Source organism: Suillus clintonianus (assembly GCF_016758775.1).
Source record: "Suillus clintonianus strain FC179 chromosome Unknown DEU56scaffold_20, whole genome shotgun sequence".
NCBI classification, from domain to species: domain Eukaryota; kingdom Fungi; phylum Basidiomycota; class Agaricomycetes; order Boletales; family Suillaceae; genus Suillus; species Suillus clintonianus.
The window spans coordinates 209,827-232,193 of NW_024539244.1; the positions used below are offsets into that span (position 1 = coordinate 209,827).

Below are 22,367 nucleotides of genomic sequence, written 5' to 3' on the forward strand. Positions count from 1 at the left end.
TTGCCCCGTGAGGGCTGTGGTTTTCATCCTTGTCCAGTCCTGTCGATACCACGAGTCGGTGCTCTCAACCCTTAGCTATCAGTGGATAGTCATCGCGCCCGGATGTAGGACTCACGAGAGTGACTGTGAGATCTTGGCTAGATTCTTCAGTACTCGCGCGGTATGTTGTCAGGTAAACGTTCATGATAACCTGGAGAACGGGAAGTTTTATCGTTATCGGCTGTAATAAAACCTCCGTCTAAGCGCTTGTTGCTAACACCCGTACAGCAACGCATGATAGACGTGGCCATGATAATGCTACCTTCAAGGGAGTAGAAATCAAGCTGGTGACGGCGGGTAGATCAGCAAAGTACCAAACTCAAAATGTGGACAGGGCCAATGGCTGGAACTATGTCCCAAGATACAGTGAAGAACCCAATTTGCCGCCCAAGGCAGTGTGATAGAGCCCATCGAGGCACAGCCAATTTGTACCCACAAGGGCGTAATCTTAATTTATGTTCAGAAAAAAAACTTCATCGTGAGGTACGTCTGACTAGATAAGCGACACCGCACATCGACCAATGCTAAAAAAACGTTGTCAGTGGTGGATGATCTGCGCTGCATTTGAGATACATGACTTACAACGTACCAAACTTCCTGCCCTATGTAGTGAGAATCGACGAAGCGTGTGGTACACACGTGAAAGTGATCAATCACTATTGCATTCAAATACACTGCTCCGCTTGCTCCGGCTCTCTCCCAACCTCTCGTCGTTGTCGTTTTACCTAGGATCTGGGCTCCTCGAACTGGCCTTGGAGCCGTTCACGCACGATAGACTTCGATCCTTGCGCTTGTCCTGTGTGTATAAGGTGGAGGACACACTCCGTTACCTGTTCAATGCACTCTCACTCCCCAATTTACGCGTGCTTGAAGCTCAGTCACTGATGTAGACATGTGGTCTCACGTACGAAGAGTTGAAGGCATTGTTAGCACGGTCAAATTGTCCCTTGGGGCGTTTGATGTTCGGCGATAAAGTGACGACAGATGATGAGCGAGCGGAATACAATCACAATACACCCTTCCCCTGGAAGTCAACTACTTATATATTATGTAAGCTGTTTTCGGGCATCATGATATCATGTATCATCTGTGTAGCCACAAGTGATCTTGGTATGTAACTCATTGAGATTCATAGATACGAATAATATTATGGCATCACTACCCCAATTTCATCTTTATCCATGCTGTTTGTGGAATCAGCTTGCCCGACGCAAGGGTCCATCTCATGTAGCTCGAAATCCGGTGGCGATGTCCAGCATACACAATCTGCGAAGGTCGTGCTGACGTGTACGCACTCATTGGTGGCATGCGTATCCCAAATGCTGATGATAAGACGGGGTGCGAGAATAAATGGTGCCGTGCCGTTGAAGAGCTCTGAGAGACTCATCGCCGGCGTCTGCGAATGTATACGTTAGTTGATCTCGGCATAACCTGGAAGCATCATACCGGAATATTAGCCCATAATACCACCAATAATATTTGGTTTGTCAGATTCCTAGCGAGATTTGATTGATTTCCAGAACCCAATGGACGAATTGGAACTTACAGGGCAAAGTACATGATATGATAACGGACAATCATGACCATGTAGGTATTAGGCCTCATTTTGATCTTCCTCTGTTCTTTAAGGTGCCTGACGAGGGTGGCGGCCGCGAGAATGACGAGCAAAATATCATAGCACACGATGGGGATGGAGGTATAGATCGCAAGCGCGGGCCCAATTTTGAAGTAAATCGTGCAGTACGTGGTGTTGCCAGTCATTAATTCTTTCACTGTGCAATGAGGCAGGGTTAGCCCGCAACCAATTCGATCAGAGTGAAAATTCACCTGAGAACACCTCGCGTCGACTATACAAATAGATGTCTGTCCCTATCGAGAGGGCGACGATAGGTAAGAACAGTCCTATTAAAACATGAAGTAAGAGCTTAGATTGGTTGCATATGGCATAAAGACGCCAGATGAGAATGACTGCGAATAAAAGATCGGTATGCATAGCAAGACGCGAGAATGTACACCTTACTTTCCGCAAAGACAAAATACACCGAAAATCCCCATTCAATGAGAACAATAAGATCGTAGCCTATTCCAATTCATGATGAGTGAATGCTCTACAGGCTGAAACTGATACACTTACAGCTAAAATAGGAGGGCAACGACTGTTGAGACTATAGCTGTAAAATGAACGCGGGACGTACGGCTGAAACATGTATTAAGCTAAAGTTCTATAACGACGGAAGGTATAAGTACACTCACTGATTCAGGCATATACAATAGACCTCCCCCTAGTGCCAGTCAGTTAACGATGGCTCTAGATGCTAGTGTCACATACAGCAGGCACACAGCCTAGTGTGAGTGCTTGTTAACATAGTGTGCAGCATGATGGAACGACGACGACGTACAGTGCAAGGAAAAGCCCAAAATATCGAACCTGGCAAAGGATATCATACACATTTGATGAAACGCTTTGGCAGGGCGAAACTCACAACAAGGTACAAGCATGACATCAACGACCACGGTCTTTTCTAGAGATTCAGTTAGTGTTTGGGTTACGTATATCGATCAGATAAAGAATTTGACTCTAACCCAGACATACTCAACCTATGCCGACCATAACCATCAGTACTCAACCGACAAAAAAGAAGTCCTGCATTACCTCCTTTTCCAACAGAAGAACTAGATAGTCTTTCGCTCAGCAAAAGTTCAAGGATCTCGAATGCTACTGACGGTATTCATAAGATATCAAGGTGATAGCTGCCACTGCAACCAACGTTCAGTACGATTCGTCGACAAATGAGTTAGAGGAGCTGACGAACCAGATACATTGTTGTTCCAGCGGAGACCAGCAGCAGCTTCTTCCGACATGACACTGTGCAGATGGAATGGAGAATTCGAAAAGGATTGGTCGATACTGGAGTGACTTATGATAAGGCACGGAATTTCCTCAAGGTGCGTCGTGATTACCTCCGAGTCGTGGGGACTGTCGCGTTTGTCCCTCGTCCAGTGCACTAGAAATTAGATGAATGAAAATTGTACGGGATGGTACCGAGTTTCCCTGCACTTCCTGTTGATTTCGCGGGTCGATGTCCTCAATAGTTAACTCTCAACGAATATACATCGCACTCGAATTTAAGACTGACGGCTTGGAGCTGTTACATTTTGGTAGACTTTTCATTAATCGGCGCTCGCACGGTATGTCGTCGTGGTGAACGGTTATAATAGTCTAGAGAGTGTGAAGTCTTATCAGCTGCGCAACATCCGACCTCGGCCTAAGCGCTTGTTGTTATCTCTCGATAGACACGGCCACGCCGCCTTTCAGGGAGCATGAATCAGGCTAAGGACGGCGGCATAATCAGCAAAGATTTCCATCTTGCATTCATGGGAACATACCAAACTTAGTCTTTGAACCAACTTTGAACAGCCTTCCGGATGATGGATTATCCCGGGTATTTATGGGCGAGCAAGTTACCCATGCTGTCGTAGGCAGTCATCAGCGCAGGTGGTTCATGTCCATGCGGTACTGTGCTGGTAGTACTGCAGGTGGTGGTAGTCGAACATAGAGTCCCTTGATGATTGACTAAATCGGATCTATCATAATTTCGCTAAATATTATGTAAATTATATTATTTTGTGTTGTATAATCGACTACGGAACTTGCTCCAGGCTACATATATTGCCTATGTCGGTAATAAAGCTCATCTGAAGTGACTCCACCACAGGCAGTACGCCAAAATCATACGACGAAAGAATCCATCTCAGACTCCATCGTAAATTCCATCTCACGCTCCTCGAACACTATGGGCGAAGTCCAACATCCACAATCCTCAAACGTTCGGCTGATATATACGCACTCGTCATGGGCGTGGGTATCCCAAATACTGATGATAAGACGCGGCGCGAGAATATATGGCACGGTATCGTTGAAGAGCTCTGAGATACTCATCGCCGGAGTCTGTGAATGTGTAAAAGGTGGCGTGAGCTGATCTCTGTAGAATTTCGTAAGTAAGTACCATACCGGAATGCCAGCCCATAATATTACCCAAAATATTTGGTTTGTCAAGTTCCTATCATGATTCGATTAATACTTTCAGAACACGTTAGACTAAGGGGAAGTGGGACTTGCAGCACAAAGTACACAATATGATACTGAACGATCATTAATATAGACGTGTTAGGCTTCATGTTGACATTCCTCCGTTCTTTGAGGTGTTTTACGAGTTTGGCAACCGCGAGAATAAGTAGGAGGATATCATAGCACACCGTGGGGACAGAAGTGTAGGTCGCAGGCATGGGCCCCATCTTGAATGAAAACGTGCAGTACTTGGCGTCCGCGGTTATTATTTCTTTCACTGCAACAATATAGGGATCAGCTCGCAGCTAACTCCACTCGGTTTAACATGTACCTGAGAACGCGCTGGGTCGACTATATAAAAAGATATTTGTCCCTATTGAGAGGGCGACGATGGCTAAGAATAGTCCCAGTAGAATACGAAGGAGGAGCTTTGATCGGCCGTATAGTGCATAAAGGCGCCATATGAGAATAACTGTGAATGCAAATTCGGCTCGCGCAATGTGCTGTGCTGAGAGAATGCATGACTTACCTTCTGCAAAGCAAAAATATGCAGAATAGCCCCATTCCATTAAAACGACAATAATATAGCCTATTTCGCTTTCATAATGAGCGAACAGAGTTTAGGTTGAAGATGTATACTCGCAACTATACAAATAAGACATCAACGATTGTTGGGAATGGGGTCAATCGAAATTGAGACGTACGGCTGAAACACGGGTCAACCCAAAATTCTCTCATGACAAAAAGCATCGATATACTCACTGATTCAGGTATATACAATAATCCTCCCCCTGGAGCTAGTCAGCGAATGGCGATCCAGTTGGCATAGCATTACATACAACAGCCCCAAAGCCTAGGGCCAACGTTAGCGTACAGCACACTTTTTGAAGGATACAACAAAACCGACGTACAGCGCAAGGAAAAGTCCAAGATATCGAACCTGGCATAGAAGAAAATGAAAAACTATAAAGCGCCCTGGCAGCGACACTCACAACGAGGTAAAGACATGACATCAGTGACCACGGTCGAGTCTGGAGATTCGGTCAGCCTCCAGGCTGGTGCCATTGTGCAGATTTAGGATTGGACACTGACCCAGACGTACTTGACCTACACCGATCATAATCATGAGTATTTGACCGCCATAAGAGAAGTTTTTTATTACCCCCTTGTCCAAAAGAAGAACTAGATAATCTTTTGTTCAGCAAAGTACAAGGATCTCGAAGGCTACTGACGGTATTCATAGCATATCACAGTAATCGTCACCACTAGAACCAACGTTCAGGATGATTGTTCACAGATCATTGAAAAGGAGCTAACGAACCAGATATATTGTTGTTCCAGCGGAGACCAGTGACAGCTTCTTGTTCCGACATGACAATGTGTATCAATTGGACAATGTCACTGACCACTGACGTACAATACTTATAAGGCGCAAAAAAAATTCTTGCCCCGTGGAATGTGGTAGCGGTGCTCCACAGGAGTACGGAAATGGCACGAGACAGTACCGAGTTTGCCCACTTTCATGTCGGTATTACGACCCGCTGCTATCAATAATCAGCTATCGACGAATAGACATCCCGCTCGGATCCACGACCGGCCAAGGGGCTGTTACAACTCGGGTAGATGCTTCATTAATCGTTTATATGCTGCCGTGGGGAACGTTTTTCATCTCGTTCAGCGTACGTGTATAGCCTAGAAAATTTGGACTTAAGTCTTATCGGCTAGCGTCAATCCCGGACTAAGCGCTTGTTATAAGCGCCGCATATCAGAATCATATTGATCTTGAGGGGGTAGAAATGAGGCTGAGGACGGTGGCAAGGTCAGCGAATATATCTATACATCCTGCTTGTACGAAAACGTACCAAGCATATTTCACCCCTAGAGGACGATCGATGCACAAATCCTGTTAGCCAACCCTTATGCCCACAAAAGGAACTTTTTCATAAGGCGCGTCAGATTAGACACGTGTCCTTGCAGATGGGCCAACATTGAACGTTGTAAACGTTTGACAGCTGTTGACGCAAAATGAGTGAAATATATTCATACAACCTATCAATATTCTCCATGTGGTCCCATCAAGCTCTGATGGTACGCATGCATGAAGAAACCGCTTGGTCGGGTCAATAGGGCATATCATTCTATCATCTGAATAAGGGGAGATCGAATACCGGCAGACTTCGTTGGCCAATCGGAGTGCATCATACGCACAGCATATAAAATTAAATATTGCAACGATAGCAAGATAAAATTGCAAGAAGACAAGTGCGACGTCAGAATGGCAGGCTTATGAACGGATTCCAATCGAAGGCCACACATTCGGCTTGTATTCATAAGCGCCCGTTCGCTGTCGTTTCAGGAGGAATATCCCGGTAATCACGATCACGATCCCTCTCCGAAGTTGTGATGTCTTGCGGCTATCAAGACAAAAATCAGAGGAGATGATGATAAAGGACAACTCGCGTGCGCACATCTACTGGGCGATACCTCCCGTTAGCATGGGGAACGCTGTGCCCGTTCATGTGGTGAGGTGGAGGAGGTGCTGGAGGTGCAACTTGGTGTGAATATAGTGTTGGAGAGGGGCGTGTGAGATGCATGAGGGAAGGCGTTGCTGGAACTGTAAGATTGATAGCGTCAAGAAGCAAGCTTGAAATGAGCAAGCAAGTTAGTAACGCAGGTCAACCAACAAGAGTGGACACGCACTCGTTCTCAGCTTGGAGCTTGTGCATCCGTGCATTTGCAAGCTCGAGATCTCTCTCATACTCCTCTTTTAACTAGCGGGGTTGAATGTGTTGCGTCAAGAGTGCTTCGGCTGAGACACGTACCCCTACGACTCGATCAAAGCGTTCCCTCAAAAATTGAAATCTAGCAAAGGGTGAGTTGATGAGAGAATGCACGCAGTCGATGCGCACTTTTCTTTGTATCGTCCACGAGGTATACCTATTGTCTAGACAGTAGTAAGCTCAAGACATGACACGTCATCCAAATAAATTACTCTGTTTTTATTGGTGTCATCACCTGGTACTCTATCTCCAACGCGCTGCCCTTTCTGCAGTTTCGATGAATCTATGTGTATCGGTCGGGGTGGGATGGGTGAGTTGTCCATGCAGTCGTCTGTTGTTACAGCTGTTTCAGGTTCAGTCACGGTTGTGGTGTACGACCTGCAGGTGCTGATTATACGATTGGCTGAACCAAGGTCCTTTGTCGAAGTCCTGGGGAACGCTTCCGCGCAGGCTTACTTAAGCGAGTATTATAGGGACCCCCGAGCTTCCGTTCGTCTGGTACGATTTTGCAGGATTGAAGATCAACGTGTGAGCGTATCTTCCACGCGCTACTCATGAATGATCTTATCACAGAAATTCTACGGAACATCAAAGGGAGATTAACTTCTCCACGACATTTTGAGACAGGTAAATTTATGACGTCGATTTCCAGAACGCAACTTGAAGTTAACAAAGGGACCCATTGACATTCAAGATGAAGCAACACGCACATTGCGGACGTACGGTACTAGTAAGTGCACATAACAAAGGGTTGATAAGTATACTTTGGGTGCTTTCCTCCCAGGATCCAACGTTGCTGAACGTTTTCTCCATGATTTCCTTCTCAGTGGCGCACCGGTACGCCCACGACCTATTTCCCGGCTTGCCACTCGTGATGAAACTGCATGTTCAACGCTAAAGTTCGTGGTGAACAATCGTGTTTGCTCAAGCAAGAAGCAGCAGCAAAGTTAGCGAGTGCGGAGCTTCAGTGGAAAAAGATAACCGCATTGCAATTACGAGCTCACCTTGCAAATATAATACGTGCGTCCATATCAACACCGTGAAACAGTTCCTGATGGTCTGTCCTGTCGATGGTCCGAATCCTCGCAGCTCACAGAAGTGTTTTACAGCAATCCGCACAGCAAGATACAGTGCGAGGACCTCCCATGCAGTGTTGAGTACCGAGCCCACGGCAGTGAAAGATCGGATATGTCCCACATAAGGGCATTGATAGGTGCCATCGATGACTAGCTCATCTGATATTTTTCCAATGAGTATGATGCATCTGAGTCTTTCGTCCGTACATAAAACTTACCTCCTGAAACATAGTGTCATGTATACCCCAGCCATTACTCCGCAGTGAATATTGACAGCCAGGAAGATGACAACGAGAAAGCTCGGTATATTTCTGGATCGCTGATGCATGGCATGTAACCGAACGATCATGATAACATGCGTCACGCTTCAGTCAAATCAATATCACCAATGTATTGAAGCTGGTAGCTCACCGCCCACCATGACAGATGCGACCATCTGCATCGAAATTATAATGTCACACCACGGCAGTGACAGCACGAACTTAAACAGACTTATCCTCCGTTTGATCAAGGCTGTGCGCCAACATTCTACCAGACTATTACCTTCAAGCTTGAATGGGCTCCCGCTTAATATTTGCATCGTATTGCACCTTCTTCACTCGTGCAGGCTGATTAGTTCGTCCACTCAGGACCAAGTAGTTCGCTACAGTTTCAATTCAGACACAGGTTTCGGCTTCTATGAATAACCACTGCTGACGATCAAACTGACGCCGGGGGGAACCCGAGTTACGCCCGCAGTCGATCATCGTCCAGTTCCTACAACAAGCTGGCCAACTTTGTAGTCATGCCACTGCCACAGACATAGCTATAAATCTTCTGATAGGTCCCACGTCGAATCCAGCACAGCAATGGACACATCTACCATCGCTATACCCTCTCCATCGAGTCTCTGGGCAACTGTACGTTCGGTTGGAGCCCTCAATGTCGCTGGTTCATTTGTTGCACTATGGGCTTTTGTCAAAGTCCTAAAAGCGCTTCGTTGGCGATTGAAAACAACTCAACTGCGCGGTCCACCTCGTACCAGCTTCGTATATGGCGTTTCGCACGACCTCCGCTCGTCTCGTGATAATGGTGCAATGTATGAACATTGGGCGGAGGAATATGGGGCAGTGTATATGATTCCGAGCGTCCTCGGACAAACTAGAATCGTGCTGTGTGACCCAAGAGCTATAGCACATTTTTATGCCCGCGAGACATGGACCTATGTGCAGACGTCCCTTACGTTGGCAACTCTAGAGGCATCAGTATGCTAACGTCTTCTTCTTATTTCGTCTATCTGATATCTCTTGTCAGATTGGCAGAGGGCTACTATGGTCTGAGGGTGAAAACCACAGGAGGTGCTTTTCAGTTCTTGTCCTCACGCCAGAGACTAATCGACTACTTGCGAATCAGGCAGCGGAAGGCCCTTACCCCAGCTTTCAGTAATACGGCTATTCGAAAACTCACACCAGTCTTTTATGACTCAGCATACAAGGTACTGAGAATCCTCAATGCGGGAAATGTATCTCTGAGCATGACACTTTACAGGCCAAAGGTGCATGGGATACCGTTATAGAATCGAGCAAAGATGGAAAGGCTGTTATTGAAGTTCAAAACTGGTGCGTAGTTCTTCTGGCTTGACAAAGTAGCATTCCTAATCGAAACGACTTCAAGGATGAATCATATATCGTACGAGACGATTTTTCTTTGCCATTGAAGCCTCGAAAATGACGCAATAGCAGTCTGGATACGATTGGCATTGCTGGTTTCTCACATGATTTTGGCTCTCTCGATGGCAAGCGCGCCAGTCTGACCGAAGTGTTTGATACTTTCGGAAATAACCCACAGGCGTCAGCAGTGAACCAAGCTTTAATACTTCTTGCATCAGTGTTTCCTATCATTACCAAGATCCCCACTAAGCGGACGAATCTGAGCAGGAAACTGAGCGAAGCCATGGGAGAAATATCGAACGACTTGTTGATTCGCAGTCGCCGGGAAAAGGATGTGAATATGAGCGAGAGAGACGAGGAAAAGTCCATCATTGGATTGTTGCGTACGCTCTCTACATGACTCATAATACTCACTTGATTGACGCGATGATCAGTCAAATCCGAAGGCCAGGATGCCGAGCTTCATATGTCAGGGGAGGAAGTAGTGGCGCAGGTCCGTGGATATTGTTACAGCCGTAATTCGCAAGCTGACATCCTGTAGATGAAGGTCTTGCTTATCGCGGGTTATGAAACGACATCTAGTGAGTTGATTTCTTTTCTGGTGCCATCTCATCGGCTGATTTTTTCCTTGACAGTCAGTCTTACGGTAAGTCTACGGTCCGATAACGTCTGTGCATGCTATTCATGTGATGATCAGTGGGCGCTGATCGAACTATCGCAACACCCCGATACCCAAACCAGACTCAGGGAGGAACTACTTGCATTTGGTGCTGATCCGACATATGACCAATTAAAGGCCAATCTCCCATACTTGGATGGGGTTGTCCATGAAATTCTACGACTCCATCCTCCGGTGCCCGGGTTTGTTCGTGTTGTGAGTACACCTGTCTGCGTGTGAATAGACACCCTGACGATATACATACATACAGGCAGCCGCAGATGACGTTATTCCCTTGAGCGAACCTGTGCGCAGCGCATCGGGGGAAATGACGGACAATATCTCTGTAGCGAAGGGGACATTAATCACGATATCAGCCGCGGCGATCAATCGCTCTTTGGCCATCTGGGGACCTGACGCAAAGCAATTCAAGCCTGAACGTTGGCTGGCTGAAGAGGGCATCAGTGGGAAGGCCAAGGAAGTCCAAGGTCATAGACATCTACTGACATTCGTCGACGGCCCGAGGACGTGTCTTGGAAAAGATTTTGCTATTGCGGAATTCAAGGTGATTGCTACAAATCAGCTAGTTTCAGCGTTATTCACTGCAACATAGGCGGTTTTATTGGTTCTGGTGAAGAACTTCGTGTTTGAAATGCGGGATGGACCGGACACCGAGGTCGAGGTTTGGAGGGGGATCTTACCTCGTCCGCGGGTTGTTGGAGAGGATGGTATTGGAGTACCTTTGAAAGTTCGTCGGTATGAATGATTTGGCTACGCTGCACTAGCTCTTGGATAGTATATTGTATTTGGATCAGACGAGGTATGTGTACTTTGTATTGCAATATGTATTATAGTTCTGTCACGTGACTACACCTCTATAGTCCAGGCTTTTGATACGAGACAGCAGCTGAGCAGGACATTCATCGTTTCCCTCCAGGCGTTGGAAGCCCATTGTGCCAATAGCAGTGGTAAAATCAGAGACAGGAACAGAGACAGGATCTCGGCTGGTGGATGAGGTGAGGTGAACGTGAAGTCATGCGATCCTGACTGGTTTCGATGAATGAAAATTTAATTGTCGCTCTTCTCGATTATGACACCTGTCGTATTGTTGTTCCCCGGATATATGGTTTTGCAGTACACATTTGTAGGTATCCAAGTCACCACACAATATGTCCAGGGTCCGTCAAGCCAGCAACATGGGCTCCCGTGGCGTTTGACCCATTTCTTCTCTCATCTTGCATTACACCGTGACCCCCAGAATATCATTCACGACACCCCATCTATATCCGAGATCATGAAATGGCGGCGGCACGGGGATGTCATCATCAAACCAGTCGAGGAAGACCACTTCAGTCAACTTGGGCAACAATCTACGCAGTGAACCGGCCATGCCCACGCAATCGCCGATAGGAGACATCCCCACAAAAAGTCTAGTGATCTTCTCGTTGGCAATACTTGTAAAGCACGGCCTTTCAAAGACGACCGGACGTGCCCAAAAGGACATTTGAAGGTTGCGCAAGCGCCGGCAATGTTGTATGAGGTGGACGAGCCCTACGAAGGTGAGCGATGGTGGGGTCAGCCAACGAGCCGCACCCCCAAAGACGAAAGTCTCGAGCTGAGGCCAGGAATGTGCAATTGTCTTGAGCGAGGCATCAGTGATGGCCGAAGTACACATCCAACCGAGTTGTAAGTCCGTCAAGCGATTAAACGATAGCAACGGGGCAACCGCGTGAAAGCTAAGCACGTAGCTGCGATTGGCAATTACCTCGCTTCCTTCGTAGAAGCCGAAGTCGAACTCGAAGTCGACACACAATTTCTCAAGAGCAGGAGAGAAGCACTCTGAGAGGGAGACAATGAGGTCAGGAATATCCAGTGGATCATATGGGGTTTTTGGAACGTCGTCCAAATCATCGTAGTTGACATACACCGTCACAGATCGACAGGAGGGAAAACGGACACTTCTGATAAAGTGATTGACGACAGACTGCGACGATGCAGTGAGGCGCACTTGATTGAGTTGGGAGAAAATTGTTGAAGTGGAATCGGATTGCATCTCGTGTATGTTGTACGTCTTCAGGATGAAATCCACAGATTTCAGCGACGGCAAAGAAGCCAAGCGAAAAAACTCTTTTGTACTAAGGACTCCTGTGTCGAGACGGGAAAGCTCTCGCAAGCCATATAGAGCTTCGCAAATTGCATCTGAACTTTCTGTAGAATCACTAACACATGTGCAACTGAGCTCCTGAATGGATGGACATCGACCTGGGAGGGAAGCCAACAAAGCAGATTTGGCAAATGAGGGAGGCGTTGATTGGAAGCCCAGTTGTATCGATGTGATAGTAGATACAAGCAGAGTGCGCAACAGCGGAAAGAAGTACTCTCGCTCGTCACACCAACGCAAAATACGAAGGTTCGGCAAGAGCGGTGTGGGTGATGGTGTAGATATGAGCGCTTGCATGACATTATTGTCTATCGTGTCTAGCTCACTGCCGATGACTGTAAAGGAGCGGATACGTCGTGCATTTCTATCAATAAGCCTCCACTCTCCATCTAAGAGAGGCCTTTTGAGAGTCTGTTTTGAATTTTCGAACATTCAATATCATGCACACAGATGTTTGAATATTTTGCTCACCAGGTATCCTTGTGTGTCTGTGCTACTGATACCTTCAGGCAGGCATGAGATGAGTGGCTTGAACCCGCGTATGTCTTTCCAAAGAATATCAAGCGCAGGTTCCTTGAATGTCCTACAGGTTCTTGCAAGAGCAGCAAGCTGAGGAACACGAATTGGGCGCCAGTTGCAGTCTTCGATGGTGCTGAATTCGAATATGTACAGTAGAATTTCTGTGGGTAAGAGACAGACATGCATGAGTGCAAGAGAAACAAGCGCTGTTTGAGCGGTGTCAAGTGTGCCCTGCCATTATGCAGCGCTTTAAATTAGTCAAAGCCTATAGACGACGTGTGCAACAAGTGGTCTGATGACGGAAGAGGGCCCCTTGGAGGTTATTCTTGACTTTCAATACTCACATGACGCTTACAATGTTCTAAAACATGATTGGTACCCCCAGTTGACAATACTTGGTGTAAAATTTATTTTAACCTTTTAAGGATTTTTTCACTATTTTTCGCTGCAACAAAGTCATCCATGCTTGCGGTGTGGCGCAAAAAATTGCTGCCTTCAAGCTTGCTTCAAGAAATGTGACTCTCATCGGTGTGAGACGCTGCCTGTGCTCATCAACAACTTGAAGCATCGCCATCATTAATCAGCCTAGGGAGCGTCTGTGAACGCCCTGCCCTTCTCACACCAAAACCATCCTCTGTGCACTTGCGGAGGCAACTCCTGCTGTCTACCTGAACAATACGCAGACTGGGGCCCGATGATTCATAAAGGACCTCAATAAATGGCATGGAGGCGAGCTGAAATTATGCGGAAATTAGAGAAGGGGAGAAGTTACATCTAGATGATCTTGACAAGTGCTGGAAATGGGACGAGCAGACTGACATTGAATATAGCAGGTACGAGCTGTAGTATCAGGAGATTATAATATGATACACTGTCAAGGTGACCAGCATTTAAAACCTGCTTCGTATATCAGTCTAGCGGCGAAACAAAAGAAGATGTATACTGCACAATTTTCATTGAAACACCATTCGACATCTCGCCTCTCACCTTTCCCATACCATTTAATCATTGGCCACCCCGACGTTCGTTTCAATGTACTTCCTCCCGTCCCCGTCTCCTTCTCCCTCTGCTAGCCCATCCAGCTCCTTTGGTAAGTTCCACACCTCCACCTTATTCAGTCCTGCGCTCCAAGCTGCTTCTTTCATCTTTTCCAGCAATTCCGGGAACGTCTCCTTCGTCGCAGTCAGCCGTGTCACGATTAGCGTCGGAGTAAACCGCATGTCCGCAGCCCATGTCGCATACGTCACCTTCCCATCACCAGTGGTTTCCCTTCTTATTCCCCAGACTTTCAACGGCACCGTATGGTCAGATACGAGCAGTGAGCGCGCCACCTGGAATGAACCCTGCTCCATTGACAGCTGGTGAGTGTGTTGATCCTTTGTCGGATTCGAGCCTTGCTGACCGGAGACGTCCATGATCCATTGACAGCGAGTGAGTTGTGTTGATCCTCCCTCGAGCTCGAGTCTTGCTGATCTGTTGATAGATTGTGAGTACGTTGATCTTCCATCGAGTTCGAGTGTTGCTGACCGAAGATATTGCTGATCTATTGTCAGCGTGTGAGTACGCCGATATTCCGTCGATTTCGATCTTGCTGACTGAATTCAATTAAGGAGGTGAAACAGGCTGGGGGTCAGCGGACAGTGGCAGTGGGGGCGAGTGTATGTTATGATGGCTTTGGGCTCTCTAGTTGTATATGTATATGCTGTCTGTGGAATAAGATTTCAGCAGTACTCGAAATACATTTTCACGGCAGCCGGGTACGCATACGGAACAATGCGAACTCATCTGCATTGAGTGGGCTTGGACTCTCCTGGACTACTACTTTTACTCGCACATAGTATCCGTGTCCATCTGTTTCTTGTATCATGGAGACATGATGTCCAAGACGCTCATAACAGCCGCAGCACATGCATCAACCCTCCACATCCAACCTTTCACGTCCATCATATCCCTCACCTCTCCCTTCACTCGTAGCTCCTTACGCACACTCCAAAGCGCCATTATCATGCACGCAGCAACGTCCAAGACTACAGTGATCCCAGGAGAACGATATCTCAGGCCGAGGTAGCAACCGTCTTCCATCTTCCCCACTCCGCATTTACGTCCCCTGCGCGTATCAGGCCTGGCATGTTTCGCGCCACTAGCCCGTATTGGGCTATTGATGTCTCCGACCTTGTCGAGGGGTTCGATGGGGTAAGCAATCCATTGGAACAACCGGAAGTCGGTGGTGGGAAGGAGGGACACATAGAAGTTTTGGGGTTGACAGGTTGGTACATGTCATTGCTCATGAAAATCATAAGGGTGTACACTTGAGTAGAAAATTGTCGTGTGGTTAAGTATGCGCAGGTCCTCAAGTCCATCCTCGAGAAACTCAACACACGACATCTTGTGTTCGTTCAAAAACACCATCCAGTGACCTCCCATAAGCTGAAACATTGTTACTTTATTTTGCATGAGCTCTACGGTTGAGAGGTGGTGTGCACGAGAAGTTTGTCCCCGAGCTTTGGAAGCACAGCAGTCGAGGTGTCGCCACGCGGAAAGGTGTCGGTCCCTGCCGGGAGAGCTGAAGGACATGAGTCTGCTCCTCATTATTGGGCGAGAGGTACCAGCAAGGTGCCAGATAGGCGATTTACTAGGTAGACCGCGAGTAGCATTGAGTCAACAAGATGAAAGATACAATATCATACATGACAGATCCAACTGACGAGAATCACCTTCGTGCCATTAGTAGTTAGCATCCTGCTGAATGAGTGCAACGGCTTTTGCAGAGCGAGGCTTGATGGAGCACTTGAAGGGCTTGGGGTGGCTTGGAGAGTCTATTCAAACCGGCATCGCAGATGTGATAAGATGCACGACATACCTGACCGTGCCTGATGTGGGGTCAACCTCAGGGGTGATCTCAACGCCGTTCTCGACGACCTTGGAGACATCAAACACTGCGAGTGACATCGCGGTGGATATCCAAACGGAGGCATCAGCGAGGTGGAGACCTGCACATCAAAAGAAAAGGGGAAATCAGAATACTGTTTTGTCTAGGGCACTTCTATGGATTGGGCATACCGGGGCAGATACTGTGGAGCAGAAAGTGAGCATTCCGCTCAAATCAAACTCCGTGCTTACCGTCTACCAAAGCCGAAGCAGATCGTGCGAGGCTCAGGCTCAGGATCCTTTCCGTCGTTGTCCAAGAAGCGTTCAGGGTTGAATTGCGAGGGATCAGCAAATGTTTGAGGGTCATTGAGCATGAACCTGTCATTCGATTCTGTAAGTTAATGCGTCGAATATGGAAAAAGGAAGTTCTAACCAAATGTTGGGTATCACCAAGGAACCTTTCGGAATGTAGTACCCGTCATGAATATCGTCCTCAGTGACACGATGGGGAACAGCTGTCATTGAGTGATCGATACCGCTCGGCAATTAAAGAATGTGATGAACGAGAGACACATACCAGTAGGGGCAACAACGTTCCAGCGCAGGACTTCCTTCACGAGCGCCGCAGTATAAGGGAGCGAGTCGCGGTCTGCGAAGGAGGGAAGGCGATCAGTGCCAACAACCGTGTCTATTTCAGCCTGAGCCTTCTTCTGAACATGAGGGAAGAGTGTCATAGCCAGGAAAAGCGAGTAGATTGTAGAAACTGTCTGAGGAGACAGATGTTAGTCTCAAAATATGATAATGTGAAGGGAGGAGCCAACTGTATCGGCACCACCAGCATAAAGGGATGCAGCAGACCATTTCACCATATGATCCTCTTCCACAGACAAAGTACTACGGCCTTCCAACAGATTCGAGGTGAAAGACTTTAGGGCAATGCCAACATCCTGTAAAGTGTTCAACGCATGATCGCAACACTACATATGTTGGTTACCATCTGATCCTTAACAAACTTGTATGGTGCATCAACCATCTCTTCGAGGGTTTGGCGCCATTCACGGGCCAAGCGCTTGAAGCCAGTACCGGGGAACCACTCCGGGACCTTCGCCACTAAAATAATCAGCCATTGCAAATGTCAGAACGCCAGAGCAGTACATAATGGCATGATGTCAACCATGAAAGCACCAGGAGCAGTGGACCGCGAGAATTGGTCCACAGCACGTTCCGCAAGGTCGATAAAGGGATCGTTATTCTCCTTCGCCTCATAACCGTGAGAGATTCGAAGAATGATAGCACCAGCGGTGCTATAAAAATTCAAGGTCCCATTCATGGCAAGGATAAATCGTACAACATACTGTCGAACATGATCTTGCAGTTTCTCGGGTTTCGCAAATACACGCTTCAGGAATCGGCGAGTCTCGATCTCCTCGACTGGGTGGTAGACATCCAGGGCGGCGCGGTTGCCCATAATATGGTGGAAACTCTTGCGGTACCGGCGAAGACGGTCACCATACGGGAGAAGAGCCAAATTGTGCTTCCAGCCACAAAGTTCGCCACCCATAGGCAGAACAGGACGGTCAGAGTATACCGTGCCTTTCTTGTCCAGCATGTCCATCGCGCTCTTGACAGAATTCAGCACAACAATGTGCTGACCGAGGATCTCGACATGCGAGATAGGGCCTGCACGGCACAGAATCGAAGTGCGCAATTTAGGAACAACATGAAGTACTCACCATACTTCTTGCCCCACTCGGCAAATGTGAGCCAAGGCCTGATGTGAGGCATGTCTTGGATGTTCCCAATGAGAGGCAATCCGCGGGGGCCGGGTGGATATGGTGCAGGGTTCTTGTTCAACACCTGCTTGACGAGATATACTGCGACACCAGCAAGGCATAGGTCCAGCCAAGTGACGTTGGTTAGTGTCAACATGGTCAGTAGAAGAGAATGAACAGATGAAGAACGGGGCTGTATGGTGAGCAAACATATGAGAGACCTACCCCGTATATGTTATGTGAGAACACGAGCGGCCGGATCACTAAGATAGTAGTCATGCATCATGAACGGAAAACAAAAATATCTAAGATGATTTGCTTCAACCAAAAAGGCATTGCCAGTGTGTTTGACTTTTTCCTCACCAGATCTTCGGTCACTGTACTACTACTAGTCCTTCCCGACCCAGGCCTCAGCATACGTTCCACGTTGACAGGCTATAGCGCCAAAGGAATCGCCTTCTGCAGAAAACAGCAGCGTGTCCAGGACATAATGACAGACTTTGACCTCACGTTCGCGAATGAAGACCCATTATTGGATTCCAGGGCTCACTCCCTTTTCTTGATCAATCAATATGATCATTGATCGATATTGATCAAGGACAGAAAATGTGTTCGTAAGGACATGGCAGTGGTGTTGAACATAGGAAAGCGTTTCCGTTATAAGAGGAGACTAACCGGTGACCAATAGAAACTCTCCGATATTTCATATATTTCCTTCCGCGCGTCGCACTAGTCTTATTTATATCACATGGTACACCTACAAAAGTCCTCAAAAGCCCCAGTCGACAGTATTGTAAAGCCCGGCGTTCTTACAACTAAGCTATCACCTGGTGACATTGCGCGTACCCGTCGGATCGTCTTTTAAAAATGTTATGTTGCGCTGTTACGGTCGCCACATATGCGCTCAAACAGAATGGCGTTCTACTCAGCACGATAAACCTGGTCATGAGTTGCCGGGTGGTCACCCATGTATAAAGCCTGTCCAGTGAGGGGAACAGAAGAGGTGTATGTCAATGATCAGTGTGCAAGAAAGGCTGATCGTCAAGTAGATCGATCGTTGAGTAACGTTTTTCGTCCAGAACATGCATTGCATATAAATCATTCCAACCATGTACGATACCTCGATGCGGCATCACAATCTTTGTCCTGGGATGTAAAAAAGAATAAACAATAGGACAGATATAAGTAGATGAAAGCAGCTGGGAGTGTGTATGATTATCCAGACCAGCACCAGACACGATAAGGCTGATGAGGGGTCCAACTCGGGTTTGATCGTGACACCATTCTTGACGGCCTTGGAGATATCAAAAACTCCGAGCGACATAGCAGTAGTTATCCAGACGGAGGCATCAGTGAGGTGGAGACCCGTGCATCAAAGCAAACAACGCCAGATTACTGTTGAGCAGGACAATTCATCATGTCCCTCCAGGCGCCGGAAGCCCATTGCGCCACTAGCGGTGGTAAAATCAGAGACAGGAACAGAGACAGGATCTCGGCTGGTAGATGGAGTGTCAATGAGGTGAATGTGAAGTTATGGGATCCTGACTGGTTTCGATGAATGAAAATTTAATTGTCACTCCTCTCGATCATGACACCTGTCGTATTGTTGTACTCGCCCCAGATATATGGTTTTGTAGTACACATTCGTAGGTATCCAAGTCACCACACAATATGTCCAGGGTCCGTCAAGCCAGCAACATGGGCTCCCGTGGCGTTGAACCTCTTTATTCTCTCATCCATCCCCAGGATTTCATTCACGACATTCCATGTACCTCCGAGATCATGAAATGGCGGCGGCACGGGGATGCCCTCATCAAGCCAGTCGAGGAAGACCACTTCGGTCAACTTGGGCAACAATCTACGCAGTTCATAGGCCATGCCCACGGAATCGACGATGGGAGACATCCCCACAAAAAGTCTTGTGATCTTCTCGTTGGCAATACTGGTAAAGCACGGCTCGCTTTCAAAGACAACCGGACATGCCCAAAAGGATATTTGAAGCATGCGCAAGCGCCGGCAATGTTGTATGAGGTGGACGAGTCCTACGAAGGTGAGAGATGGTGGGGTCAGCCAACGAGCTGAACCCCCAAAGGCGAGAGTTTCGAGCTGAGGCCAGGATTGCGCGATTGTCTTGAGCGAGGCATCATTGATGTCCGACGTGCACATCCAACCGAGTTGTAAGTCCGTCAAGCGATTAAACGACAGCAACGGGGCAACCGCGTGAAAGCTAAGCACATAGCTGCGACGGTTGGCAATGACCCCCTTTGCTTCGTAGAAGTCGAAGTCGAAGTCGAAGTCGACACACAATTCCTCAAGAGCAGGAGAGAAGCACTCTGAGAGGGAGACAATGAGGTCAGGAATATCCAGTGGATCGCCGCCCAAACCACCGTAGTCGACGTCCACCGTCACTGATCGACAGGAGGGAAAACGGACACTTCTGGTAAAGCGATTGACGACAGACTGTGACGGTGCAGTGAGGTGCACTTGATTGAGTTGGGAGAAAATTGTTGAAGTGGAATCGGATGGCATCTCGTGAATGTTGTACGTCCTCAGGATGAAATCCAGAGATTTCAGCGACGGCAAAGCAGCCAAGCGAAAAAACTCTTGTGTACTAAGGACTCCTGTGTCGAGACGGGAAAGCTCTCGCAAGCCATATAGAGCTTCGCAAATTGCATCTGAACTTTCTGTAGAATCACCAACACATGTGCAGTCGAGCTCCTGAATGGATGGACATCGACCTGGGAGGGAAGCCAACAAAGCAGATTGGGCAAATGAGGGAGGCGTTGATTTGGAGCCCAGTTGTATCGATGTGATAGTTGACACAAGCAGGGTGCGCAACAGCGGAAAGAAGTACTCTCGCTCGTCACACCAACGCAAAATACGAAGGTTCGGCAAGAGCGGTGTGGGTGATGGTGTAGACATGAACGCCTGCATGCCATGACTGTCTAACGCGTCTAGCTCACTGTCGATGACTGTAAAGGAGCGGATACGTCGTGCATTTCTATCAATAAGCCTCCACTCTGCATCTAAGAGAGGCCTTTTGAAAGTCTGTTTTGAATTTTTGAGCATTCAATATCATGCACACAGATGTTTAATTTTTTTGCTCACCAAGTATCCTTCTGTGTCTGTGCTAATGATACCTTCAGGCAGGCATGAGATGAGTGGCTTGAACCCGTGTATGTCTTTCCAAAGAATATCAAGCGCAGGTTCCTTGAATGCCCTACAGGTTCTTGCAAGAGCAGCAAGCTGAGGAACACTAATTGGGCGCCAGTTGCAGTCTTCGATGGTGTTGAATTCGAATAGGTACAGTAGAATTTCTGTGGGTAAGAGACAGACATGCATGAGTGCAAGAGAAACAAGCGCCGTTTGAGCGCTGTTCGCAAGTGTGCCCTGCACAGCGCTTGAAATTAGTCATCGCCTAGGCAATGGTCTGATGACGAAGAGGGCTACAATGTATTAAGGTCATTCTGGACTTTCGAAATTTCAATACTCATATAACGCTTACAGTGTTCTAAAACATAATTGGTACTCCACTTGGTCCATCTCATCACTCCTTCCCTCAGCGCTAATCTCTCCCATCTCATTTCAAGTGCCAAACCTCTAATCGACCATTCGCCCAATCATTCCATGCCTTCATGACGTCCTCAAATGTCCTAACAGGATCTTGGTATGTCATTCTCTTCCTTTCCGAGTTGTTGATTCGGTTCTGGAGAGGCAGCTGCTTTGCCGCATCCCTTGTCCAAAATATCTAGGGACAAGTCGGTTACAGGTTAGAAGAGACTGCGAGTGACCTACCTGTCCGTCGCAAACACGGATAAAAATGAACTTACATGTCAGGACCGCGTACGACCACTGTAGTATTGTTTCGGTATCTCCAATGCATTCGTCCGATGCAATAGATGTTGTGAATTTCCCCCGGAACTTGCGTGATTGATGAACATTCATTTTATTCAGAGCCACGTTGGAGTCATTCGACAGCTCAAGCGGTAAGATACGAAGTAAGGGGAAAGCTAAGATGTCAGATGGATCTTGGCTGCTACTTCTGCTGGCGACCGCGAGTGTGACACCCCCAGACTGGACCCTAGTAAACTTTCTATTTCCCGGACGTCCTCGCTGTGGTTAGGGTTAAAGGTTTGGCGCATACAATCATACAAGCGATCCGCTCGTGCTGGACCCTAAAAAACTGGCATCAGCGAAGTAATTTAATGAACGAATAGGTGGATTATACCTGGGAGGAGACACAGCGACTCGATTGATAATATCTTCATCCGCTTCGTCATCCTCAAGTTCGTCATCAGACTGGCCGTGGAACGTGCTTCATCTCCTTTTTCTGGAACCAGCTCCGGCAAAAGAAGAGAACAAACGGTCGTTTTCCGTCGTCCTCACCAACAGCGTCGTGCTGGCAAATGATGCGGTCAAATCTCACGATGCGTTCGTGTGAGAAGAGACGTGAAGAAGTTTGCGGAGGCGAAGGAAAATGGGTTGCTCTGGGTCAATTGTAGGCGGAGATCTCTGCGCTACAGGAATGACAGGTATGGGGCGTCGCGGTGCACAGCAGGAGGACGACGAGTTGCATCAGACTACAATGATGGTGATGAATAAGTGGTGAAATCAGTAAAAGAATGAGATACGCACATTTATTAGACCGTTGAGGATTGACGTTGCACTTGACCTGGTCTGTAAGGGAATGTCAGCAAACGGACACCAGAAGTTCGTGGAGAATGCATACCCGGCCTGAGCAAGGACGTCGGGTGGAGTGTTGGATGTGTACATCTT

The 22,367-nt window shown here is 47.5% G+C and overlaps 8 protein-coding genes across 8 annotated transcripts; 1 reads left to right on the forward strand and 7 right to left on the reverse strand.

Moving 5' to 3' along the window:
* Positions 1–1,088: 1,088 nt before the first annotated feature.
* DEU56DRAFT_937959 (uncharacterized protein) lies at positions 1,089–2,901 on the reverse strand (the record flags this gene model as incomplete). Its single annotated transcript, XM_041358838.1, has 14 exons — positions 1,089–1,435; positions 1,486–1,534; positions 1,586–1,811; positions 1,867–2,007; positions 2,060–2,119; positions 2,174–2,204; positions 2,293–2,321; positions 2,369–2,382; positions 2,439–2,467; positions 2,523–2,561; positions 2,623–2,637; positions 2,693–2,712; positions 2,764–2,796; positions 2,853–2,901. The coding sequence occupies 14 exons, from the start codon at positions 2,899–2,901 to the stop codon at positions 1,187–1,189; spliced, it is 984 nt and encodes a 327-aa protein (XP_041210651.1). The 3' UTR covers positions 1,089–1,186.
* Positions 2,902–3,695: 794 nt separating this feature from the next.
* Positions 3,696–4,400, reverse strand: DEU56DRAFT_790837 (uncharacterized protein). The gene is made up of 2 exons (XM_041352626.1): positions 4,160–4,400; positions 3,696–4,100 (listed from the first exon to the last, which is right to left on the reverse strand). The coding sequence occupies exons 1-2, from the start codon at positions 4,333–4,335 to the stop codon at positions 3,770–3,772; spliced, it is 507 nt and encodes a 168-aa protein (XP_041210652.1). The 5' UTR covers positions 4,336–4,400; the 3' UTR covers positions 3,696–3,769.
* Positions 4,401–6,261: 1,861 nt separating this feature from the next.
* On the reverse strand, positions 6,262–7,397 carry DEU56DRAFT_790840 (uncharacterized protein). Its single transcript, XM_041352627.1, has 5 exons — positions 7,101–7,397; positions 7,018–7,052; positions 6,931–6,970; positions 6,809–6,879; positions 6,262–6,751 (listed from the first exon to the last, which is right to left on the reverse strand). The coding sequence occupies exons 1-5, from the start codon at positions 7,209–7,211 to the stop codon at positions 6,538–6,540; spliced, it is 471 nt and encodes a 156-aa protein (XP_041210653.1). The 5' UTR covers positions 7,212–7,397; the 3' UTR covers positions 6,262–6,537.
* A 1,334-nt stretch (positions 7,398–8,731) lies between these two features.
* DEU56DRAFT_236433 (cytochrome P450) lies at positions 8,732–11,274 on the forward strand. The gene is made up of 12 exons (XM_041345227.1): positions 8,732–9,208; positions 9,258–9,301; positions 9,357–9,438; positions 9,492–9,562; positions 9,618–9,632; positions 9,686–9,996; positions 10,048–10,106; positions 10,155–10,194; positions 10,249–10,259; positions 10,311–10,487; positions 10,543–10,836; positions 10,885–11,274. The coding sequence occupies exons 1-12, from the start codon at positions 8,813–8,815 to the stop codon at positions 11,035–11,037; spliced, it is 1,653 nt and encodes a 550-aa protein (XP_041210654.1). The 5' UTR covers positions 8,732–8,812; the 3' UTR covers positions 11,038–11,274.
* DEU56DRAFT_236502 (uncharacterized protein) lies at positions 11,275–13,309 on the reverse strand. Its single transcript, XM_041345228.1, has 2 exons — positions 12,904–13,309; positions 11,275–12,843 (listed from the first exon to the last, which is right to left on the reverse strand). Exons 1-2 carry the CDS (start codon positions 13,135–13,137, stop codon positions 11,512–11,514), a joined length of 1,566 nt encoding a protein of 521 aa, XP_041210655.1. The 5' UTR covers positions 13,138–13,309; the 3' UTR covers positions 11,275–11,511.
* A 643-nt stretch (positions 13,310–13,952) lies between these two features.
* DEU56DRAFT_910618 (uncharacterized protein) lies at positions 13,953–14,952 on the reverse strand (the record flags this gene model as incomplete). The annotated part of the gene is made up of 4 exons (XM_041357201.1): positions 13,953–14,294; positions 14,354–14,424; positions 14,479–14,494; positions 14,908–14,952. The coding sequence occupies 4 exons, from the start codon at positions 14,950–14,952 to the stop codon at positions 13,953–13,955; spliced, it is 474 nt and encodes a 157-aa protein (XP_041210656.1).
* A 723-nt stretch (positions 14,953–15,675) lies between these two features.
* Positions 15,676–17,748, reverse strand: DEU56DRAFT_732776 (cytochrome P450; the record flags this gene model as incomplete). Its single annotated transcript, XM_041348292.1, has 11 exons — positions 15,676–15,757; positions 15,812–15,941; positions 16,012–16,022; positions 16,072–16,197; positions 16,253–16,334; positions 16,397–16,586; positions 16,641–16,766; positions 16,814–16,929; positions 16,975–17,123; positions 17,175–17,499; positions 17,553–17,748. 11 exons carry the CDS (start codon positions 17,746–17,748, stop codon positions 15,676–15,678), a joined length of 1,533 nt encoding a protein of 510 aa, XP_041210657.1.
* Positions 17,749–18,844: 1,096 nt separating this feature from the next.
* DEU56DRAFT_790886 (uncharacterized protein) lies at positions 18,845–21,091 on the reverse strand. The gene is made up of 3 exons (XM_041352628.1): positions 21,073–21,091; positions 20,700–21,012; positions 18,845–20,639 (listed from the first exon to the last, which is right to left on the reverse strand). Exons 2-3 carry the CDS (start codon positions 20,931–20,933, stop codon positions 19,251–19,253), a joined length of 1,623 nt encoding a protein of 540 aa, XP_041210658.1. The 5' UTR covers positions 20,934–21,012; positions 21,073–21,091; the 3' UTR covers positions 18,845–19,250.
* Positions 21,092–22,367: the final 1,276 nt, after the last annotated feature.

Coding starts and splice junctions, on each gene's coding strand:
- DEU56DRAFT_790837 (XM_041352626.1), bottom strand. CDS start 4,335: ATGGGGCCCATGCCTGCGACCTACACTTCTGTCCCCACGGTGTGCTAT. Junction 4,101..4,159: donor CATATTGTGTACTTTGTGCT/GCAAGTCCCACT, acceptor GAATCATGATAG/GAACTTGACAAACCAAATAT.
- DEU56DRAFT_236433 (XM_041345227.1), top strand. CDS start 8,813: ATGGACACATCTACCATCGCTATACCCTCTCCATCGAGTCTCTGGGCA. Junction 9,209..9,257: donor TGGCAACTCTAGAGGCATCA/GTATGCTAACGT, acceptor ATCTCTTGTCAG/ATTGGCAGAGGGCTACTATG. Junction 10,837..10,884: donor TTGCTATTGCGGAATTCAAG/GTGATTGCTACA, acceptor ACTGCAACATAG/GCGGTTTTATTGGTTCTGGT.
- DEU56DRAFT_790840 (XM_041352627.1), bottom strand. CDS start 7,211: ATGGACAACTCACCCATCCCACCCCGACCGATACACATAGATTCATCG. Junction 7,053..7,100: donor ATGACACCAATAAAAACAGA/GTAATTTATTTG, acceptor ACTACTGTCTAG/ACAATAGGTATACCTCGTGG. Junction 6,752..6,808: donor AAGCTCCAAGCTGAGAACGA/GTGCGTGTCCAC, acceptor GCTCATTTCAAG/CTTGCTTCTTGACGCTATCA.
- DEU56DRAFT_790886 (XM_041352628.1), bottom strand. CDS start 20,933: ATGCATGTCTGTCTCTTACCCACAGAAATTCTACTGTACCTATTCGAA. Junction 20,640..20,699: donor CAGACACAGAAGGATACTTG/GTGAGCAAAAAA, acceptor AATTCAAAACAG/ACTTTCAAAAGGCCTCTCTT.
- DEU56DRAFT_236502 (XM_041345228.1), bottom strand. CDS start 13,137: ATGCATGTCTGTCTCTTACCCACAGAAATTCTACTGTACATATTCGAA. Junction 12,844..12,903: donor CAGACACACAAGGATACCTG/GTGAGCAAAATA, acceptor AATTCAAAACAG/ACTCTCAAAAGGCCTCTCTT.